We start from the raw sequence: 20160 nt of genomic DNA on the forward strand, positions 1-20160 counted from the left end.
AGATGGACTCGCTGCAAGAATCATCTCTTTCTAGCAGTGCTGGAGCTGCAGCCTCGGGTTCGATCGTGCCAGCTCGCTCCAGCGATGCCTCCCTGCAAGCGGTGGAGATGGATGGACCCATCGTCCGAAACGCAAGAGTCAGCTGATTCCTGCAGTGGAGAGACACGCGCAATTTTTCTACTCTCCAGAATTCATTTACAGTAATTTAAGTGAAGCTGTAATTATATTTGTCAGTGGAGATAAGAGGAGGAGGGAGATGGGGACAATCTGCTCCTTATTTAAAGCCAGAGCACTGAAGTCCTTCTGGGTGTTCCGAGCCCCCCCGGCAGGGCGGAGGGTCAGGTGCTGGTATGGGGGATGCGTACCAATTTCTGCCATGCACAATCAGGGCACTGAAGTGTACTTTTGCTTTTTGAGATCAAAGGAAGCCTTTCAGAGCCCATCAATTTGCCTTTCTCCTTCCTTGGACATCCAGAAAGCACCATTTCACAGCCAACGAGGAAATCTCGTTTCTTTAAGTCTCGCTCGAGACAGTTTTACTCCATCATCCTTGGCAACACGAACCCACAGAAGGAGCTGTAGCAGCAAAAATAATCAGAGCCTAAATTATTAAGTTGCCTTGAATAAAAAATGTAACTGGGAGCTGGATTTGGAGTTGGCCAGTCCTTTGGGCGAAGGGTGACCACCAAAAGGGTGTCCACCCACAGGTGGACATTCAACCCACCAGAGCGCACTCCGAGCTCTCTGCTTAAAGAGGGAGATACCTCCAACTGAAATGCTCGAAAAATAAAAGAGCAGATCAGCAGCCATCCACCACTTCTTCTCCTTCTCCTCCTTCATAACCCATTTGCACAGAGTTAAACGTGACCCCTCTTGGCCAACAAAATACGTGACCATTGGGTAAGCAGTGGCCAAAGCCTTACTCCATTGGCCCTTATCATCTTGCAGCCTTAATGGATGAATTTCATTTGTCTTAAGTGAGCTTCCTGTGCTGCCGGGTAACAGTTAGGGTTTTGTTTGGGATTTCTTCTAGCTTACTGTAAGCAAAGCCAAGATATCTCACTTCAGCGAGAAGGAACGTTTCATTCCAGCAAACCTGAGAAAAATAAACTTAACACACTCGTTGTCACCAATGATTTCAATCATTTTGCAATTCAATGCGACACTGGTGCCTCCTGACAGATTGTGCCTTGTAAATCAATGGATGTAAATTACCAGACCTCTGGAATATTAAACAAAACCTGCCGCGCTGCCCATAAACAAACCTCTGTAACCAATCAAGGTCTACAATAGCGCATCCTGCCCGCTCCCTGCTTGAGCAGAGTGACTGCTAGCAGATTTGAATGATTTAATAGCGCAAGGAGAAAAATCAATCTGAGGTTACAGGCTCTGCCTCGGCTCCAGTGCAACCTGAACCTGAGAAATAAACCTCCAACATGCTCAGGCTTTACATAGCACTACACACATTTGCTTTACAGGGGAAAGGCTCGCAGAGAAATTTTACAACCCTGTCGGGGAAAAAAATCCTAATTTGGAAAAGTGATGCAGTATGAAACACTTGCTGTGCCCCACAGGTAACATTAGGGACCAATTCACAGCTTTTTAAATTTTAATTTCTTACTCCCTTCCTCTCCAGAAGAGGAAACTCCAAAAGAATTGCAAATACACGCATGCAAAAAGAAATTTGTTACGGGTTATGGGCTGGACTATGCTTTTAGAGACTCAGAGTTAACTTTTCTCTCTGCTGGAGACTTTTCTGGGGATCTTGTGCACCGCTTTCTCTTTCTGTGCTTTAGTTCCCAGCGCGTAAAACCTGGATAACGTGTTTTTATCCATCACTGCCATTCGAGCTGACTCTAAGATCTCCACTTCTCTTGCTCCTGCAGCTTTTAGCATCATGAGGTGATGATGCCACTGGGAGACAAAATTGCTACTCTAACACCAAAAAGAAAGAAGAATATCTGGTTATTTAAATGAAAAAACATTGGGTGAAGTTGGGAGGAATTAGATATGTGATTATGTGGGGGTTTTTCAAAGTAGATAAGTATGGCAGTACAGTGTGCACATTAGATGCAACATCAAGGATTTATTTCGGCAAGATTTCTGAATGAAGATATATGCCGGGAGACCTCTGTCTTCTGAAGCCAAACAGCAGGAGGAAACTATTTTTTTTTAAATGTGTCACCATTAAAAAAAATCACCTCTGTTTCTATTAAGCCATGGTCTGTCTATCTGGGCCAGAGCTGGGTAAAGGAGAGCTGCAGCCATGGTGATGCTGGTGGGCAAGGGCTTTGTTGGATGACAAGAACGTCGCTGAGATGCCCAGAGCCCCGCTGAAAGGTGACACAAGTGACATGGGGCTTCGCCTCCACATAGCTCTATGGAGATGGCTGCGTTCGGCCACGGGAGCTGGGAGATACATCAGGACTTGCTGGAGATTAAAAAGCCTAAATAACCAAAAAGAACCAGACAAAGCAAATCAAGTCAAATGATTTTCTCTTTATGGGAATAAATAGCAGGACCCTGCTCTCAAGCTGCTTTTCTTTTCGTGGTTACACATCTTTCTTCCCACTTTGATCTCTTATTGCTCTCGAGATGCCATCTTGATGTAATTTAGAGTGCAAACTCTCTAAGGAGCAAGGGCCTTCTCTTTTTATCCTCTTGCAAAGTGCTCCGCACACCTGTGGTGCTCGAGAAATAATGAACAACAACTATATGCAACCCATATGGCCACTTGGACTGGTTTCTGGCTGCAGGAGTATTATTATTTGAAGCTCTAAGGCATAGATCACTCACTGCCTACCTCTAAATTGGTTTGTTTGGGGATCTCAGAGCTGCAGCTTTATAGAAAAGGACTGGAATGAGCCATAAAACCTGGAACTGGATTTTGATTCTCCCAAAGTTCACGAGTGTCATTTCAGAGCTACAGGAATGCAGGAACCAAAGCTGGATTTTGGGTTTGACATCCTTCCCCTTCCTTTTCAGAAGTGTGAACCTTTGGGCCTCTTAGATATGGCAGAATACTTAAAATATTTATGCAGATATTGCTGCATTGCTCCTCTCAACCTAAATTGTTCTCTTTATAGGTTTTAAATATGGAGGAAAAAAATCAGTAAGAGCAATGACATCTCCCACAACTTCCAAGATCATAGAATCATAGAATGGTTTGGGTTGGAAGGGACCTTTCAAGGTCACCTAGTCCAACCTCCAACATATCTGCCATCTAACACTTTGATTTTTGATATCAGCTGTCTTCTTCACATAGGCTCCAAACCAAAAGGCAGTTCCTTAAGCCATGCAGATAGCAAGGACGGTAGCTCTGCACATCAGTGCCCTGACCTTCACTTCCACCACGATGGGCAAGATTAACTCTTGACTCCAAGACGAGTTTGCCTCTACAGACACTTGTCTCTACAGACAAGTGTGGGAGCTGATGGGCAGAGGTGACGACAGTCAGCCCCTACCTAAGCCAAGCACTGAGTCTCCCATGCAACAGCCGCAACTCTCCTCCTTGACCCCGACCCCTGCAAAGCTCTGAGATACGGAGAACATTTACCACGCACATGTGGGCTGAGCACACAGCTGACCATATCGCCAGGTAGAGAAACATAGGAGAGAACAGGGATTCTTGTTAAAACAAAACAAATACCAAGAAAGGACATACTTTAAGAGGTCGGGACCTTTCAAACAAGAGATGGGAGGATGGAATTATCTAAACACTCAGCACAGCTCCGGCTCACCTTTTACTGGGATCAATGGCAAAATCACTCACTGGTGCTGAAGGGGCAAAGTTATGCCAACACTTAAAGGACAAACAGAAGTAAAGAGAAAGCAAGCTAAGGGAGAGCTTCTCATTAATATTACTCATAGCAATGAGCAAACTCATACTAATGAATCCTGTTCTCTAGTAGATGCAGCCAGGACCATATGGGAAGGTACTTAAGGAAGGGATTTCCCCTTGCAAATCTCCTTGAGGTTCTGACGAGAGTGGAGAAGGAAGGAGAACTTGTGCACAAAACCTGTGAAAACCAAAACAAAACTGAAGGCTGGCATTGAGAGCTTCCTTTCATGCTTCTCTGCCCTTCACTCCATGTTAAAATTCAAGTACGGGGAGAGGGGACAAGGCAGCGTGCTGGAAAAAAACATCGCGACCTCATTTGTGATGAGTGGTGATAAGCAGGCTGGGCTGCAGTCCCCATCAGTTCAGTAAACACTAATGATGAGGAGAGCACAGACTGTCACCAGTGATAAAGAACAGGCTAAACACTCTATTAGTTTTTCATTTTGTGAATTAATGTTTTTTATGGCGTGTGTACACTCGCTAGTTAATGAATTGTCTCGTTAGAGCTGCCTGTGGAGCTCCTCGTCTGCCTCTGCTGGCAGGCATAAATTTCACAAGGAAATTAGCACTTTTAAAAAGGCAATAACTCCTCTAAAAGTGGTTTGTTTTCCATTACTTTCTGCAAATATGAAGCCTTGGGAAAGGAATTATCAGAGGGAAAAGAAAGGTGTCTCCAAGCTAGAGGGGCAGGGCAAAGAGTGTGGCCAGAGGTTCTAGCTCCATCGTATGATAACCCACTGGAAGGTTTGGTCCCTCGACACTTTTCTTTAAGCACGTTGTATTCAAGTCTGGAAAAAGCTTGAAAAAAACCCCAAACATCTTGGTTTATTGACAAAACTCTGAAGAGCAGGTTTTTTTCACTGAAGGAAGCAAAATTGTGTGGGTGCAGCTAAGAGCAGGAGAGCTATCACAGTGGAAGATTTTGGATATGGAAGGATCTCTTTGAAAAGTCTAGGGTTTGGTGTTCCACTGCTCCACAACTACAAAAACTCCTCTGTGTTAAATTTTCTTGTTTTCAGTAATTTATAATGTAACTTTCCCCTTCCTTACCCCTCTCAGAAATATTATTTCTTGTGCTGAATTCTATTAGCTCAGAAGCAACTTGATTTAGGAAGCTTAGTAAAAAACCATTCATCTGCTTCTGAGTTATGGAAAGTTTGGGGTTTTTTTTGCCTGTTTGGTGTTTCCCACCCTTTTCTGTGCTTGGCTAGCCAAAACCATCCACGTGCTTCACTTAATTTTCATTAAAGACAAGGCAAAATCACAGCTCCAGTGAAGTCAACAGAGACACTTCCATTAATCTACACAGAGCCAAAAATTCAACCCCAAACTAATTTCTGTACTCATTTGTCACTGGTTTCAATAGGCAGAGAGGCCTCTTAAAAATTGTCAACGTTTGTGAATGAATGAGCAAAAATGAGTGGAAGGAAAACAGAAAACCTCAAGGCCAGCTGCTTTTCAGAAGGCACTGTGTCCTTAGAGCCAGTGGAGATGACTTTAGCTCAACTGTTAATAAAGAATGCTTCACAGCATTCAGAATAAACATAATGTACATATCATCAAATTAATGACATTTCTATGGTATCTGACTCAGAGCATGCTGGCTCCGCCATTAACTCACTGGCGAGCACTGGGCAGGAACGCTGGGCATTTGTGAAAATTACAGAAAAATTCACACCAATGTGTGAATCGAGGCAGAGGGGCACAACAGACATTTATGCACCGACTTCACGGAAGATTCTCCACACTGCTGTTAGGATGTGTCCTACATGAATTGAAATGATTAATTTTTTGGCAGCTAAAAGAATAAGGAAGATGAACTTTGGCCGTGCACTTGGATTAATATAAAAAAAAAAAAGCCCAAACCTATAAGGAGCTGTCAACCTGCACATAAGGCTTCCTCAAAACTAGAAAAGAAAAATGGGTGATTGGTTTTAGGACACTTACAAAGCAGCATAACTGAGCCTTGAACTGAAAACTGAGGGATCAAGGTGTTTTGTTAAGGGACTGGTCAACTGTGCCAGGAAAGGGGATGATGCTCCAAACCATCTCAGATTCCACGTAACTTCCCTTGCAAACGCAAGCATAAATTTCACTTTTTGCTTTCTTTCCTCAGTCCTCCATGATATCGAGCTGCACCTTGCCAATAAATACCCTCAAAACATCATTGCAAAATTTCTCTGGGTAGAAGATGTCCTGAGAGGGATGTATTTCTAAAAGGACCTTAAACCTCCCAGTCTATTGAACTCACTGGAAGAGCAAGGAAAAGAAGTCCTGAAGTCAATCGGTGTCCTGATGCTCAAGAGCAAAAGTGCTCTTTGCAAGAGGCAGGGACAAGGTGAAAATAAATACAGTTAAGTAGGTACCTTAAGGATCCTTTTTTTGACTGTTGACAGTTATAGATGGATGTGTTTTGGGGGCTGTTTGTTTTTAATAGATCGGTTTGCAAAGCAAGAGGAGGAGCAGCAGGGAGGTCTGTGCTGGAAGACAAACAAGAATGAATGAGTCTTGTCCAGAAGGATGTAGAGGAAGGTGAGAATATGAATATGCATGGAAACTACAAAGGGTTTGCAAACGTAGGCTGAAGAATGGGAAACGCACAGAATCCTCTCACAGGAAAAGAGACGAGCACAAAGATGACTTTAATGTCAGCAGGAACATTAGTTATGTTTTCCATCAGCTGCATCAGACTTATCATCTGACTTCTCCACAATTCCTGCTTATTTAAGAGTGACTTCCCCCAAGTCCCATACAAATATAAATGCTGGTTAGATCAGAACGATCCTACAGCCTACGTACCATGGCAAGGTGACTCACTGGTGATGTCAACGATTGACCATACTTTTGAGTCCGGTCACCTGGTTTTGAAAATTATTTTGCCCCTTCCACTGTATAGTAAGCTGTCACCTCTAACAAACCAAGGAGAAGCAGGTGGACTTACTGCTATTAATCTTTGACACCAACAAGTCATTTTCTTCAGAAGAGATAAAAAGATCCTAACGCATTGAACCAACTGGAGTGGACAGCAGGCTCTTTGGAGTTATTTCCACAAAAAACTTGATTTGCCGGTATTACTCATGAGGGATCATCATTGTAAAATGGTTTGAAAGCACTGCTAATTAGGTCACTTATTTACATGACAATCCCCTGCGTTTAAGGCTGGTGGGTGGGAGGAAAGAAAGATGGAACAAGAGTAATTAGTGTAATCATGACGGTAAGCTGAGCGCTGACCCCACGGTACCAGATCAATACTGGGACTGCGTCATGGTGGTGTGCCTATTGTGTGAGACAAAGAAACATAAATGCTGAGCATCAGGTCAGAAAAACAACGTCTCATTTTCTAAGCATTAAATATTTGATGTGAAGCATTGAGGCTGGGGAAAGCTGCAACCGCTAATCCATAAGAACAGTTTCACTGCAGACATTCAAGGGAAAAAAGGCACTGAAAGGCACTAGGAGATCACTTTGACAAGAAAACAAGAGCTTTTAGTTGGCTGATGACTGTGTGGTTTCATTCCCTGAGATCCAGCAAGGCATACCCATATTTAAGCTATGAAATTTTATCGCTGAAGTTATGAAACAAACCAAAAGAATCTCTTAATGCTCAGGTTTACCAAAATAGCCATTTTGTCTTCATGACGTCAGCAGTTCCCTGCTGGTCTTGAAGGTTTGTCTTAGCACTTTGCTGTCCCAAACAAATTTTCCATGGTTTTAGTCCTCCAAAAGCCAACTCAGTTAAGAAGGTACCAGCTGGACTTTTGTCCACTGCCTGAATTACCCTGCTCAGCTCTTGGTCAGCTTCAGTTGGTGTTAAGAGACCAACAGAAACAGCCTTGCTTTCAGATCCCAGACAATTTTGCTGAATTGGCACTTAGAGGGGAAAAAAAAAAATCCCATTTTGATATGTTAAGTCAATCCATTCAATGCGGAGGCTCTTTGGGAGAAAACACATCCATAGCGCTGCTGATGGCTCTTGGAGTCATTGATAAAAGGCTCATAAATGCTCTAAGTCAGGATACCAATGGATATTTCCTCTCCAAATGTCTTCTGAAAGGCCTCTGCACTCTGACACTGGTTCCCCCATTAGGCTTTTACCATTCAGTATGGAGTAACTCCTGGTGACATGACATATCTGCTGAACCCAAGGTCTAAGTACTAGCTGGGAGTCTCCAACCTGTTTGTAGCAGCTTTATATAAGTGTAAGTACATTTGTAGCTTCTATTAAAACTACAAATGGCGATTAATTAGCAAGTGATCACAGATGGTTTGGTTTGGACTTGATAGATCCTGTGTCTGAGGATGGCAAAGCTCCCCTGTCCTTGCTCAAGGGGAGTCTCACCTGGGGAAACCCATGGCTCAAGACAGGTATCTCGTTCCTTGATTAAATACCAGCCCCAAGCATGCTGTGGACAGTGGTGGGGTTTGTAGCAGTAAGGAGATGACACTGGTCATCTCTGCAGCATCCCAGAGATGTCAGCACAGGAACAGGCTGAGCTGTGGGACTGACAAGAGGCAACTGTGTCGATATGAGCCACAGCGATGCAGATAAGATGCCCAAGAAAATCTTCTCCTTTTGGCTTCCTCTGGTTCTCCTCTGAACCAATGAGATCTGAATGAAGACATCCAACACCATTTTGAACCAGCTGTTCCCAGGCCAAATTAATACGCTCTGCCCAGGCGCAGGGCTTGACATCTTGAGCTTATTGCAGGATACCCACATTCATGTTACTTGTGGTCAGCTCAGGGCATGGACAAGGTGAACTTGCGTTCATCTGTAAAACACCACGTAGACACAAACTGAGTTAGCATGATCCTGATCAAACAGTCTGCAAGGCAGAGGTGGGAAGGGATCACCCCAGGACACTGGACCTCCATTTAGACAATGTGTGCACAGCCATGAGATGGAAAAGGAAAGAACACCAAGCGGATGAGGTCTTCTATAGACAGAGAGGAGCAGCCTCATGTTCACAAGCCCTGGTCCTCTTGGGGGACTTCAACCACCCCAATATCTGTTGGAGGCATGACACGGCAGGGCATAAGCAATCCAGGAGGTTCCTGGAATGAACTGATGGGAAATTCCTTCTCCAAGTGATGGAGGAGCCAGCGAGGAGAGGGGCCATGCTGGACCTTGTTCTCACCAACAAGGAGGGGCTGGTGGGGAATGTGCAGCTCAAGGGCAGCCTTGGCTGCAGTGACCATGAAATGGTGGAGTTCAAGATCCTTTGGGCAGCGAGGAGGGCGCACAGCAAGCTCTCTACCCTGGACTTCAGGAGAGCAGAGTTTGGCCTCTTCAGGGATCTGCTTGGTGGAGTACCATGGGGTACAGCCCTGGAGGGAAGAGGGGCCCAAGAAAGCTGGTTAATATTCAAGTTATTCCAAGCTCAGGAGCAATGCATCCCAACAAAGAAGCAGTCAGGCAAAAATGCCAGGAGGCCTGCACGGATGAACAAGTTGATCCTGGACAAACTCAAACACAAAATCTGACCACATTTGGAGCATTTGCAGAAGAGCACCAACTGTTCAGTTAGTTGAACAGAAAAAAAAAAAAAGTATTGGAAAATGAGATTGCTTAAGAAACTAAAATGGAAAGCTGTCATTTAGACTAAGTTATATTGAAGCAACAGATATTCATCAAATAATACAAGCACTCAAGATTTATCTTTTTAGGTTAATGGCAGATGTTTTGCATTTGTTAGAAATTTGCAGCTTTTTCTGTTTTTTAGAAAGAGATTTACTTTTGTTGCAATAATAAAGCAACAGCATTCACTAAGTCCTTCCCCTGCGTGAGGTCAGGCATGTGTTGATCATCTTTAATCTGGCTTTTAAATAAGGTTCTCTATTAATAGATCTCTACAAAAAAAGTTCCCCATGAGCAATCAATACAGCAAGATGTGTTACAAGTTCAGTGACAGAAAAAAAATAAGCTCTGACTTGAGAGAAATATAGCCCCATTTAAGAGCTGAATTCAGTTCATTAGAAACACCGGGGTTAAACACAAAGACCCGTCTGAGTTCACCACCGCTGTGTGGCCTGACTACGAAATGAAAGGCATCAATTTTACCACCGCATCGGGCCTGATTTTCATTTGTACTGAGACCCCTTTACACCACTCTGTCAGCAGAAAGGGGCCTTAAAGTGACCGTAAATTATAGCTCCTTTACTCTGGCAGGGTGGTATAAAGGGGCTCCGCCATCAATTTTAAAAGACATCACTTTCTCGAGTGTTGCAGGATGCTTTCTATTAGCCATCAAAGTCTATTTCAGTACGAGGAGGCATACAGAGCCAGGCAAAAGGAGAGGCTGACCCTCCGGGTGCAAAGTGGTCCAGGATAGTCTTGATCCTGTAATGGCCTTCACTAACCTTTTCAAAGTATTTGGAGATCTATGGCTGGAAAATGCGATGCAAATGCTCAGTATTACCATTAATAAGAGCCAGCCAGCGACAGCTGCAGCATTTGGTAAAAAGCTGTAGTACAAACCTTTTTTTCTCCCCCCGCACCCCGGCTTTTGAATGAAGTCATAGCTCACCCGACCTGCTGCAAGTCTGGAGGGTGAAGAGCTGCCCATCCACAGAAGAAGTGGTGAAGATGTCTTCCACATGTTGCCCTTTGATTTTGGGGTGAAAGCACCCCTGAACAGCAGAAAATAACCTGCTTTGGAAGCATCCTGGATAAAAAAGTTAAGAGGCTCAATCCCCTTTTAGATACTTTAGAAGGGCCAAACTCTGTCCTTGCACACCCTGCAATGCTCCTAAATAAATCTCCTCATTTTGTAACACCTTAAAAACACACAAACAGACCAAACTGCGTCCTGACAGCGTTCGTAACCAGACCCAGCTGCCAGGGAAGAGCCATGCTCTTTTTGCAACATAACTAGGTGAAGCCAATGACTCCTAAGCTTTATTGTTGGTGTCCTCATTGTGATTTTACTTCTTAGCATTTCTGCAATTAAATCTGGCTGGTTCACAACCCCATGTGAGACTGAAGCCTCTAGTTTGGAAGCCACAGGATTACAGTGCAACGTGGCAGCGAGAATTAAGAGTGTTACAGGAAAATTGCCGCATTCCCGGACAAAGGCTGTGCCAGTAACAAACTCCACGCTGGCTTTTTGTACGGTGTGGAGTACGATTTCAATTGCTCGGATGGGTGAAAAAAAGAAGAGATAAGAATCCAATGGGAATGGACTTCCTTAGGAAGAACAAGCAGGATTTATCTCCCAATCTGCATATTGGCATCTGCATCACTGTGACATATCGACATCGCTTAAACAGCCTGCTTACGGTTCTCACGGTGGGGCTGATGGCAGAGGTGGGGGCGGGAAGGCCACGGTCGGAGGGGGCACGCAGCCTGGACCTGGGTCTTTCCACCCCCCGAAAACTGCTCGTGTGAAATGGGGATGGATAACTGGAAAGCCACGTTCTCCCAACGGTCTGCGCAATCCCCCCTCCTTTGAAAAGGGAGTGTGGTGTTTCCACATTTCTCATTAAACCTGCATGCAGCTGGCTTAACCAAACACAGTAATTAGCTCCATGTCTAATGCAAATCGCCGGAGCGGAGACCCAGCTCTGTCACTCCACAGACGTGAATTTGCGATGTGACAAGCAGGTAGCGGGGAAACGGCTTCATCCTCCTGGTTTTGCGGTGGGTACAGCTTTGCCGACAGCAGCAGGGTTAAGATGTCCTCAAGGGCAGGGTCCTTCCAGCGACGGAGCGAGCCCTCGGAGGATGTCTCCCACGCATCTCCTCTAGTACTGGGGTGCTTCCCCCATAGGTAGAGAGGTTTGAGCTGCAGAGGTCAATTCCAAATGCGTACTCATATTTGTCCTCAGTTACTGAGAATTCACCTTCTAGTTCCTGCCACTGCAGACACAGGGTGAGCCTGGTGTCTATTTGAAGCCAGGTTTGTGTCGAAGACTCTAGTGCCAACTTCCAAGGGACACTAGGGGACAGGGAGAAGCTGGTATTGAAAGTCAAGAGCTTTCACAACTATCAAAGAAATAATTGGTTTAGGTTTGGTTTTAAAAAACAGTATGGTTTGTGTCCTTCATGCTTTTGAGGCTCTTCTCAGGGGTAAGCGTGCATGTATGTGTGTGGTTTTCAGACACAGTAAGATGCTCACCCAATTTCATGAATCCAGGACATGGGGTGCTACAAAAACCCAACAAACAGCCCACAATAGAAACACTCAAGGTTTTTTTTTTCCCATTTCTGCCTTGATTTCAATACTCTTGACTCAATGCTTCCTCTCCAGGGGCTCCGTGATGCACCTCCCTACTTTGACTAAATATGGAGCCTCAGGATCCTTTTCTAAAGAGATTTTCTTTTTATGGAGAAGAAAATGACAGGAGAGGAGATGTCTTTCTTGAGACTACTTCTGGAGTCCTGCTTTTCTAGGGAAAACTGTTAAGGTACTAAAATGGTATTAAGAATATTCTTCATTAAGGATGAGATAGGGAAATCGCATACAGAAGGAACATGATACACTGAGCAAACCTTTGGATGGATGCAAGAGTAGCTACTGATTTATAAATGTAAGTGGACACATGGTACACATGCAAAAACTTTACTTCCAATAAGCCATTTAGACGAGAAAGACAATCCTGTTTTATGTGAGCTCCACAAGAAAGTAATTTCAAACTCAATGTTTAAGCCAGTCAGTCGTTAACTGCTGACTACAACGATCTGAAGTCACGAAATGCCAACAGCCGGCTGAATTTAAAAGGGTAGCTGCAACTCAGTAAGCTAATGGCTAATCTTTCATCTTCCTACCTACACACAGCATGCAACCATCTTAAAAATGTAAAGATTGTCCCAACTCCTTCATCGTGCATAATAATTCCTTCTTTGTAAAATATTCAGAGGGCTTCAGAAGGCTGAAGCTCTGGCAAAGGAAAAGGATGAGTATATGTTATATCTGCATATGACAAGGCAGAGAAGCAGGAGGGGAAGAAGAGAGGAAACCCTACTTCCATTTTCACATAAGACCTATTTAAAATTTACTTGACTTCCTCAGTTAATTCATCTTCTTCCAGCAACTTTAATCCTTAAATGGTTATTGTAAAAAAGAAGTTTGTATTCCCTCAAAAGACAAGAGCAAAAGAAAATGACTTTGTCATATCTGACTGGTTCGGAAAATATAAAATCCAATTCTGAAGGAGTGCAGATAAGGGAAGAGCTATGGAAGAGCCATCAGCTTAGCAAACACTAAATAATGAAGAATGCAGAGACTGCCCAGCATGATAAAACACTCTATTAGCAAGACTGTTTTTAAATGAGTGATAATTGTGGCACATCCACAGCAAAAGGTTATTGAATTTTTATCTCTAGGAAGGGGTCTTTTGGCAGCCTAACCAAAAAGCCACCAACAGGTAGCCCCCTTTTTAGGATTTCCTAAAACACGTCCATACCTGCCCAACTACACCGTGTGGTTTCTGAATACTTACGGCTCTGCCTAGAAGCTACCGACTTTCTACAGGGAAGGAATACAGGGCCACCACCACCATGTCATGGACTTGTTGAAGATTACGGTATTTCTGGCGTTGCACCAAAAGTTCTCACCCCAGTCGCTCACTGAGTGCTTTGATGATACCCTGAATGGGATCAAGATTTAATCTCACGTCGCTGGGACAGGAAAGAGAAATGATTTGTGGTGGCTTTACCCTGGCTGGATGCCAGGTGCCCACCAAAGCCGCTCTCCCTCCTCCCCGCAGCGGTGCAGGGGGATGGGGAATGGGGGGTTGGGGGTCAGCTCATCACACCTTGTCTCTGCTGCTTCATCCTCCTCAGGGACAGGACTCCTCGCTCTTCTCCTGCTCCGGCGTGGGGTCCTCTCTCCCCGGGCTGCAGGTGGAGATCTGCTCCCCCATGGACCTCCCTGGGCTGCAGGGGGACAGCCTGCCTCACCGTGGTCTTCATCACGGGCTGCAGGGGAATCTCTGCTCCGGCGCCTGGAGCATCTCCTGCCCTCCTTCTGCACTGACCTGGGGGTCTGTGGGGTTGTTTCTCTCACACGTTCTCACTCCTCTCTCCGGCTGCAGTTTCTGTGCCCCAACAACTTTTTTTTTCCTTCTTAAGTAAGTTATCCCAGAGGTGCTACCACCATCGCTGATGGGCTCAGCCTTGGCCAGTGGTGGGTCCGTCTTGGAGCCGGCTGGCCTTGGCTCTGTCGGACATGGGGGAAGCTTCCAGCAGCTTCTCACAGAAGCCACCCCTGTAGCCCCCCTGCTACCAAAACCTTGCCACACAAACCCAATACACGATCAAAGACCGGGATGTGCGTTCTCATCATGCATTGGCCCAACATGTGGTAAGCACGGAAGATAAAGCCCCACCACTGCTACCAGTTAATGAGATTACTGCTCTTGTTCAAGCATAGACACTTCAATGGAGCATCTAGTCCAAGGAGAAAAATAAAGCAGAAGACAGAATTGCTCAAAGGAATATAACAGCTGCCATCTGCCCAAAGTCAGCTACCGAAAAAGTGAGCTGGGTGACTAATGGCCCGTTGACTTGCATATGATGAACCATGGATTCCAGTCGCATTGAACTGAAATGCTTGGGTTTCATGTGGGCATGTCTTAAAGTCAAAGTTACGATGCTGAAATGACAAAGGTGGCTGCTCTTATGGTGATCTGAATCTGACTGTGGTGAGCTTCGGTGTGTGGCAGAAACCCCTTTTATTTAGCTTTACTTTCGGTCAGTCATTTCCCTTCTTCCCTCCCTCCCTCTGATGCTCATTAACTTGCTCTGGCTTCCCAGCAACGAGATGCTCAGAAATTCAGATGATCAAACCATGACAGAAAAGAACAGAGAAACTCGTATGACAGTTGAGCGTTACGGCATTAACATTGTATGAATCTTTGAAACAATAGGTAGTTTTAATTTTTCCTCCTCCCAGCTCAGCCCAAGCACATTTGCATTGCTCTTCTCCTCCTGCCCAGGTGGGATGGAAAGAGACATCTCATCTCATTTTTCCTCTGTTCTTTATTCTTCGTATTCTTCCCCAAAAGAATTGCACTCCCTTGTATATCACCATAGCTTGCTCGATTTGTAAATACATCTGACTTACACCACCACCTCTGCCCCACGGCATCACTTTTTACTTCTCCCATATAGATTGCAGTCAGCTCTATTGATGTTCCATTTATGAGATATACTGCACCAGGTTTCATTTATAACCATGAGGTCAACAGCCTCTATCATTTTCTAACACTGCTCGTTCTTCCTCTTGTTTCAGATACTCCTGGCATTTGTGTACAGACATTTTAGTGCATTGGTATAAAGTTATTACAAAGGAAGATGAATTTTTATTGTCAGGAGGACGCTGCCAAGTGAAATATTACACTTCGTACTTTTATGTTTATTCACTGCTGCGTGTAACGTCCTCTCAGAAGCCTGAAAGTCACGCTCATGCCCTTTTATGTTTGGAAAATATTGATTTATTAAAAAATCCGAGTTTCAACTAGAACTGAAATTATAAATGATGTTTTTATTTTTAACAACTTTGACTGTCAGAGCGCAACTCCTCAGCCCAAAAAACTCTCCCAGTAACTAAACTTCTGTGAATAAATATTTGGCTACTGGACTTTGATAGCATTTTCCATTGGGTTTTGTTTTATTTTTTTTATAATCTTCTAACGTACACCCTGTAAGACACAGCAGTTCTTCTTGTCACTCAGGTATTGAGAACTTAGAGTATGAGATATAGGCATATTAAAGCTACCTGTAGCATTTGGTTGTATTTTAATTGTTAGCTGATTGTATAAACTTAATTATCCTTCTGGATCCCATCAAACTGATCACGGACAGCTGGAGTAGAGAGTTTAAAGGTCCTGCTCTAGAGCAGAGTTATAAGCCATAGGAAAGAATGTCAGTCAACCAGAGATGCTCTTCTGTTGAGGGACAATTATTTTAATGGAGATATAACACTATGACTTTATTTAGCACCAGCAAATTTCCCCCATCACTTTCCAGAAAAGAAGGCTGAGGTGATTTTCAATGCCAAATTCCCACAAGATCTGGCTGCCCACAGTCCTGCTCCTCTGTGGGTACCTTCCCCAGGACTCTGCTCCGTATTTGCATGCCAAACTGCAGAAATGCCGTGTATCCTCACTACATCCCCCTGTGTCCTGGGATCTCACCAAGCTGTGCGGATTTTTTTATGCAACGCTTTTCTTCTCTGCTCCTCATCTATAGCACAGTGTGGATGCCTCCTTCCACACCCAAGGCAGCTGCATTTAACATAACCCCTAGACAACAGGGGATGCTCAATATTTTTAAAACACGCAATATTTTACTACAGGGATCTAGGGCAATATGAAGTGCTCTAACAAATGCACGGCTCCCCAGGGTCAACCTGTGAGACAGGACAGCTACTGGGAATGCCTCGGTAGGCAGGCGAGACCCAAACCTCAGCTCCTAGGAAAAGCTTAGCCCCACGTCAGCTGGGTGACTCCTTGCGAGCCAGTAACAGCGGAAAGCAGCAGAGCTGAGGTGTGTTTATGCCGAACTCTACTTCTGGGGCACAGCCACGACCCTCCCCTGAACGTGACGCTGTGCAGACAATGCCAGTGATGGTGATAAGAAGAGAAGGAATGCTAACCACATCTCTAGCACTTTCCAGATAGAAAAAAAAATCCCTATTCCCTGAGGGAAGGAGCAAAAGCTGAAGCACAGAGAAGTGAAATGATCTCACAAAAGTAGTGCGGGCAATCCTTGACAGCCAGGAGCAGAAGCGATGTCTCCAGGCTCCCCTGTCTCTCCCTCCTGGCACCTTGGTTCACCAAGGGTTGCTTCTGCCTTTGCAGGCTGAGCATCAGTGCCCCAGTGACATGCACGTTAGGGCACTCCTCATTAAAAGCTGTTCAATTTCTCTACTGAATTTATAATACACATATATTTTTAAATATTCAGCAATCTAGCGATGCTTTAAAGAAAATGAAAGCTGTATCAGCACTGCTACCTGCTCCTGTGCAATGTCATTAGCAGGGACTGCTGAAAAGCTCAACCCTTCAGAGCTCACGCTAGAAAGGATGCTCCTGGTACCCTCACGTGGTGCCCACCGCAGCCTGAGCAGATGTCACACCACAGCAGTCACTAGGAAGAAAGAGATTTTGCTGCTTTGCTTTCTACTTCCCTCCGACATAAACCCGCTTTGAAATCACGAGCAGAAGATGCCCACTCCTGCAAAGATCACGTCATTACGTTGGTTCTCCATTTCTAAGACAAAGGTTCTCCTATGGGAGCTACTTACTCTGGGTGGTTGAGAGGTTGGCGAAGGCTGCCTTGGTGCGACCTGCTAACCACTCCAGGCTCTCGTGCATGTTGGCCAAGGCCTTCAGGTCGCTGACGTCCCGCAGGATCTCCTGTTGAGGAATGAGTTTATCTCCCAGGTTGCCAATGAGAACTTCTGACTCTTTGCCGAACGCGGCCCTGAAATGCAAATCAAAGCCACTCTCAGAAATACAGCACAGGCCAGCAAGGGGGAGACACCAGTAACACCATGGAGAAGGTCAAACCAGTCAGTGCATGACTGTTCCAGCACAGGGTCTCAAGAACATTGTCTGGTGGAGTTTTTGAAGTCTTGTTACAGTGGATAAAATATTCTGCAGCTCATGACACCTCTATTTCAGGGAGGTTTTTTTTCTATCCTTCTCTCTGCATTTATAATCTCCGAATTTCACCTTATTCCTCAGAGTTACAAACTTCACCCCTATCAACTCCCACACCTCTTCCCCAGCCCCCAGCATTTACACCTTGCTGAGACATGCAGGTGCTTTCTGTGCCTCCCTGGGATATGCATAAATAACACACATGCAGTACTTTTAATCTTTCCTTGTAAATCAGCTCTTCCAATCCCCGATTCACTTTTTTTTTCCCACACATCTATCAAAAGAAATCTCCTGTGAAACCTGATGGCTTATCATGACAAAGTGACAAACAAATGATTTTGAGTATCAGTCCGTGCATTATTTTACTTGCACAGAGATAGCACCTGGTGAAAAATGACGACCAAGACAAATGTGTTTACCCCCCAAAAGCTGAAAAATTTTCTTTCAGGGTGTGTGACTGCTCACTCCACTGTCACGTTTCATCTTTTGCATTCAGATTTAGCTTTCCCAATACTTGTCTCCACGAAGAGCATGTTTGGTTATCTCCCAGAAGTATTTGCATGGCAAATATTCTCATCGCTTTTGCAGGTAAAGAGACTCCAGCATGACTTTTTGTGTACCATTAGGATGGAGAAAATCATGACATGGTTCCTACATCTAATTACAATAGCTCCTGGCTGAAACCAAGTGCATTTCATTGAAAGACTCTAAGTGACGGCACATTTACCATGGTCCTCAGTACACTCTTCCCATCATTAGTTGCTCTTTTTGTTATGAATTTGTATTCCACTTTCATTCAACTTTGCAAATCTCCACTTCCTGTCATTAGCTCTTTTATGAACTTACAATGAGGAATCATGCTGCTGAGCATAATAGCTGCAACGAGCTGCAGCAAAATAATCCCATCAGTGGCATTTTATATACTATCTAAGCAGTTTTATTGCCAGCATCTCCCTAGATTTGTGGGACTTCACTGTCACTTGAGAAAAAAAAAAAAAGAACGACTCTGAAATGGTTTTAAATTGCTCAATTGAATTCATTAAAGGCAAAAAATAAAAATAGCCTTCATTAAAAAAATCTCTTCAAGGATTTTCTTCTGCTTGACAATAAAAAATGTGTTGCCTTAGGCTGTATCCCTCATACTACGGTTTGGGAGGAATCCTTATCTGTTGGCTGTGTCTGAGGACTGAGACACAGGAACATCTCCAACTCCAGTGGACTATGGCAGTGGTAATTCAGCTGTTCTTCCTCTCTGTAAGATGGGGCTAATGTTGATCCGTTCTGGCTATTAGAAACAAGTTAAATCCTTTCTGAACTTCACAAAAGCCCTTAACAAGCTTCCCTGGCCAGGCATTTCTTAGATAGTCGTAAGAGGCCAGAAAGCTTTGGGGAGTGAGGACAGCTGAGCAACGCAGCCAAAGTCCAAACGGGCGTTCAAAGGTGAATACAAGACTGAACTGGGTGGACAACTTCATAGCCAGGCTAGACCTTTTTTTTTTTTTTTTTGGTAAAGCACGATCTCTCTTTAAAGTAAAACATGTTATTGACTTCTACAGCAAACATGAAACACCTCACTTAGCTCCACCCACCTACAAACGCTCAGATATCCTCATCTGTTCCTGTGGAGCAGAAGACATTTCAGAGATATGCTTCTTCCCCTCCAACCAAACCACTCCTGTTGACTTAGACTGTCAAATCCCACTGGCAACTGCATCAATCACTCAGAAAAGTAAGAAATGAAACATTTGGTGAATTTCTACCTTCATTAACATGGCTTTCCAACACAAAATGCTGTAGAAAAAGCACTTTTTTGGGAACCACGATTTGAGAGCTGTTAAATGAGGAGTCACTACCACGCCGCTGCCCACAGCTGCGATTACAAATTCGGTTTTATCACGGGGACAACTCTTCTGCCTTCCCACACGCAAAGAGAAATGGTTTTGGCACCCCTTTGGATGGATACCCTGTGCATGAATAATACAGTGCTTTCAGTCAGGCTGGGAAAAATCTATACAATACAAAGCATGCTGTATTTCCTATTTTTGCTCCTGGGAGGAATACAAAGAAGGTCTTCTATGGGAAGCTGTACTCTGAAATGTTGTTGGGACCAATGCGATTCTGCCACTCGCTCTAAAACAACAGAAGTTTGTATCAAAAAGGCAGTAAATATATTTAATTGTTTTCTTTAATACCTATCCTTAACTGCAGAAACCCCAATTCACTCTTTCGCACAAACTGAAACCTATAATAGAGACAACCTTCAGCAAGTAACTCCCTTTTAGAAGATAACTTTAAAGAGTTCTGGTGGATTCCTGTGATTTCAATTTAAACCTGCTGTTAGCAAACATCTCCCTGAAGCAAATTTTTGCTAGTGTTCTGGATGCCTGCTTGAGAGAATATTCACTACATGCCTTTCTTTGTCTTTATTAAATTTGCAAGGCTAAACATTTAACAGGAAGGATATAAAAAAGCAAATCAACTGAATAGCCAACTTTAACTCTGCTTTTTTGAATACCTGCATTAAAATAGCATCTTCAGACCTTTGATTCCCATACAGCTTCTCAGCCAATGCTTGTCACATTTGTATCTGTAAGTGTGTATCTAAGACAGAGCCAGCACATACAAAGAGATCTGCAGTCATCTTCTGCATTTAATTTACGAATTTTTGATGGTTCAGCAGGTACCCTTGGTTTGAATTAACACGATTTTGA

General features: G+C 44.1%; 1 protein-coding gene across 1 annotated transcript in view; it reads right to left on the reverse strand.

The window, feature by feature from the left end:
• Positions 1–20160, reverse strand: part of EXOC4 (exocyst complex component 4) — a 404410-nt gene that overhangs the window by 38217 nt on the left and 346033 nt on the right. Inside the window, exon 14 of the mRNA XM_075024592.1 lies at positions 17092–17270. Within this exon, the coding sequence (XP_074880693.1) occupies positions 17092–17270 (179 nt within the window). The remainder of the gene's footprint in view (positions 1–17091; positions 17271–20160) is intronic.

This window comes from Buteo buteo, chromosome 4 (genome assembly GCF_964188355.1).
Source record: "Buteo buteo chromosome 4, bButBut1.hap1.1, whole genome shotgun sequence".
Lineage (NCBI taxonomy): Eukaryota > Metazoa > Chordata > Aves > Accipitriformes > Accipitridae > Buteo > Buteo buteo.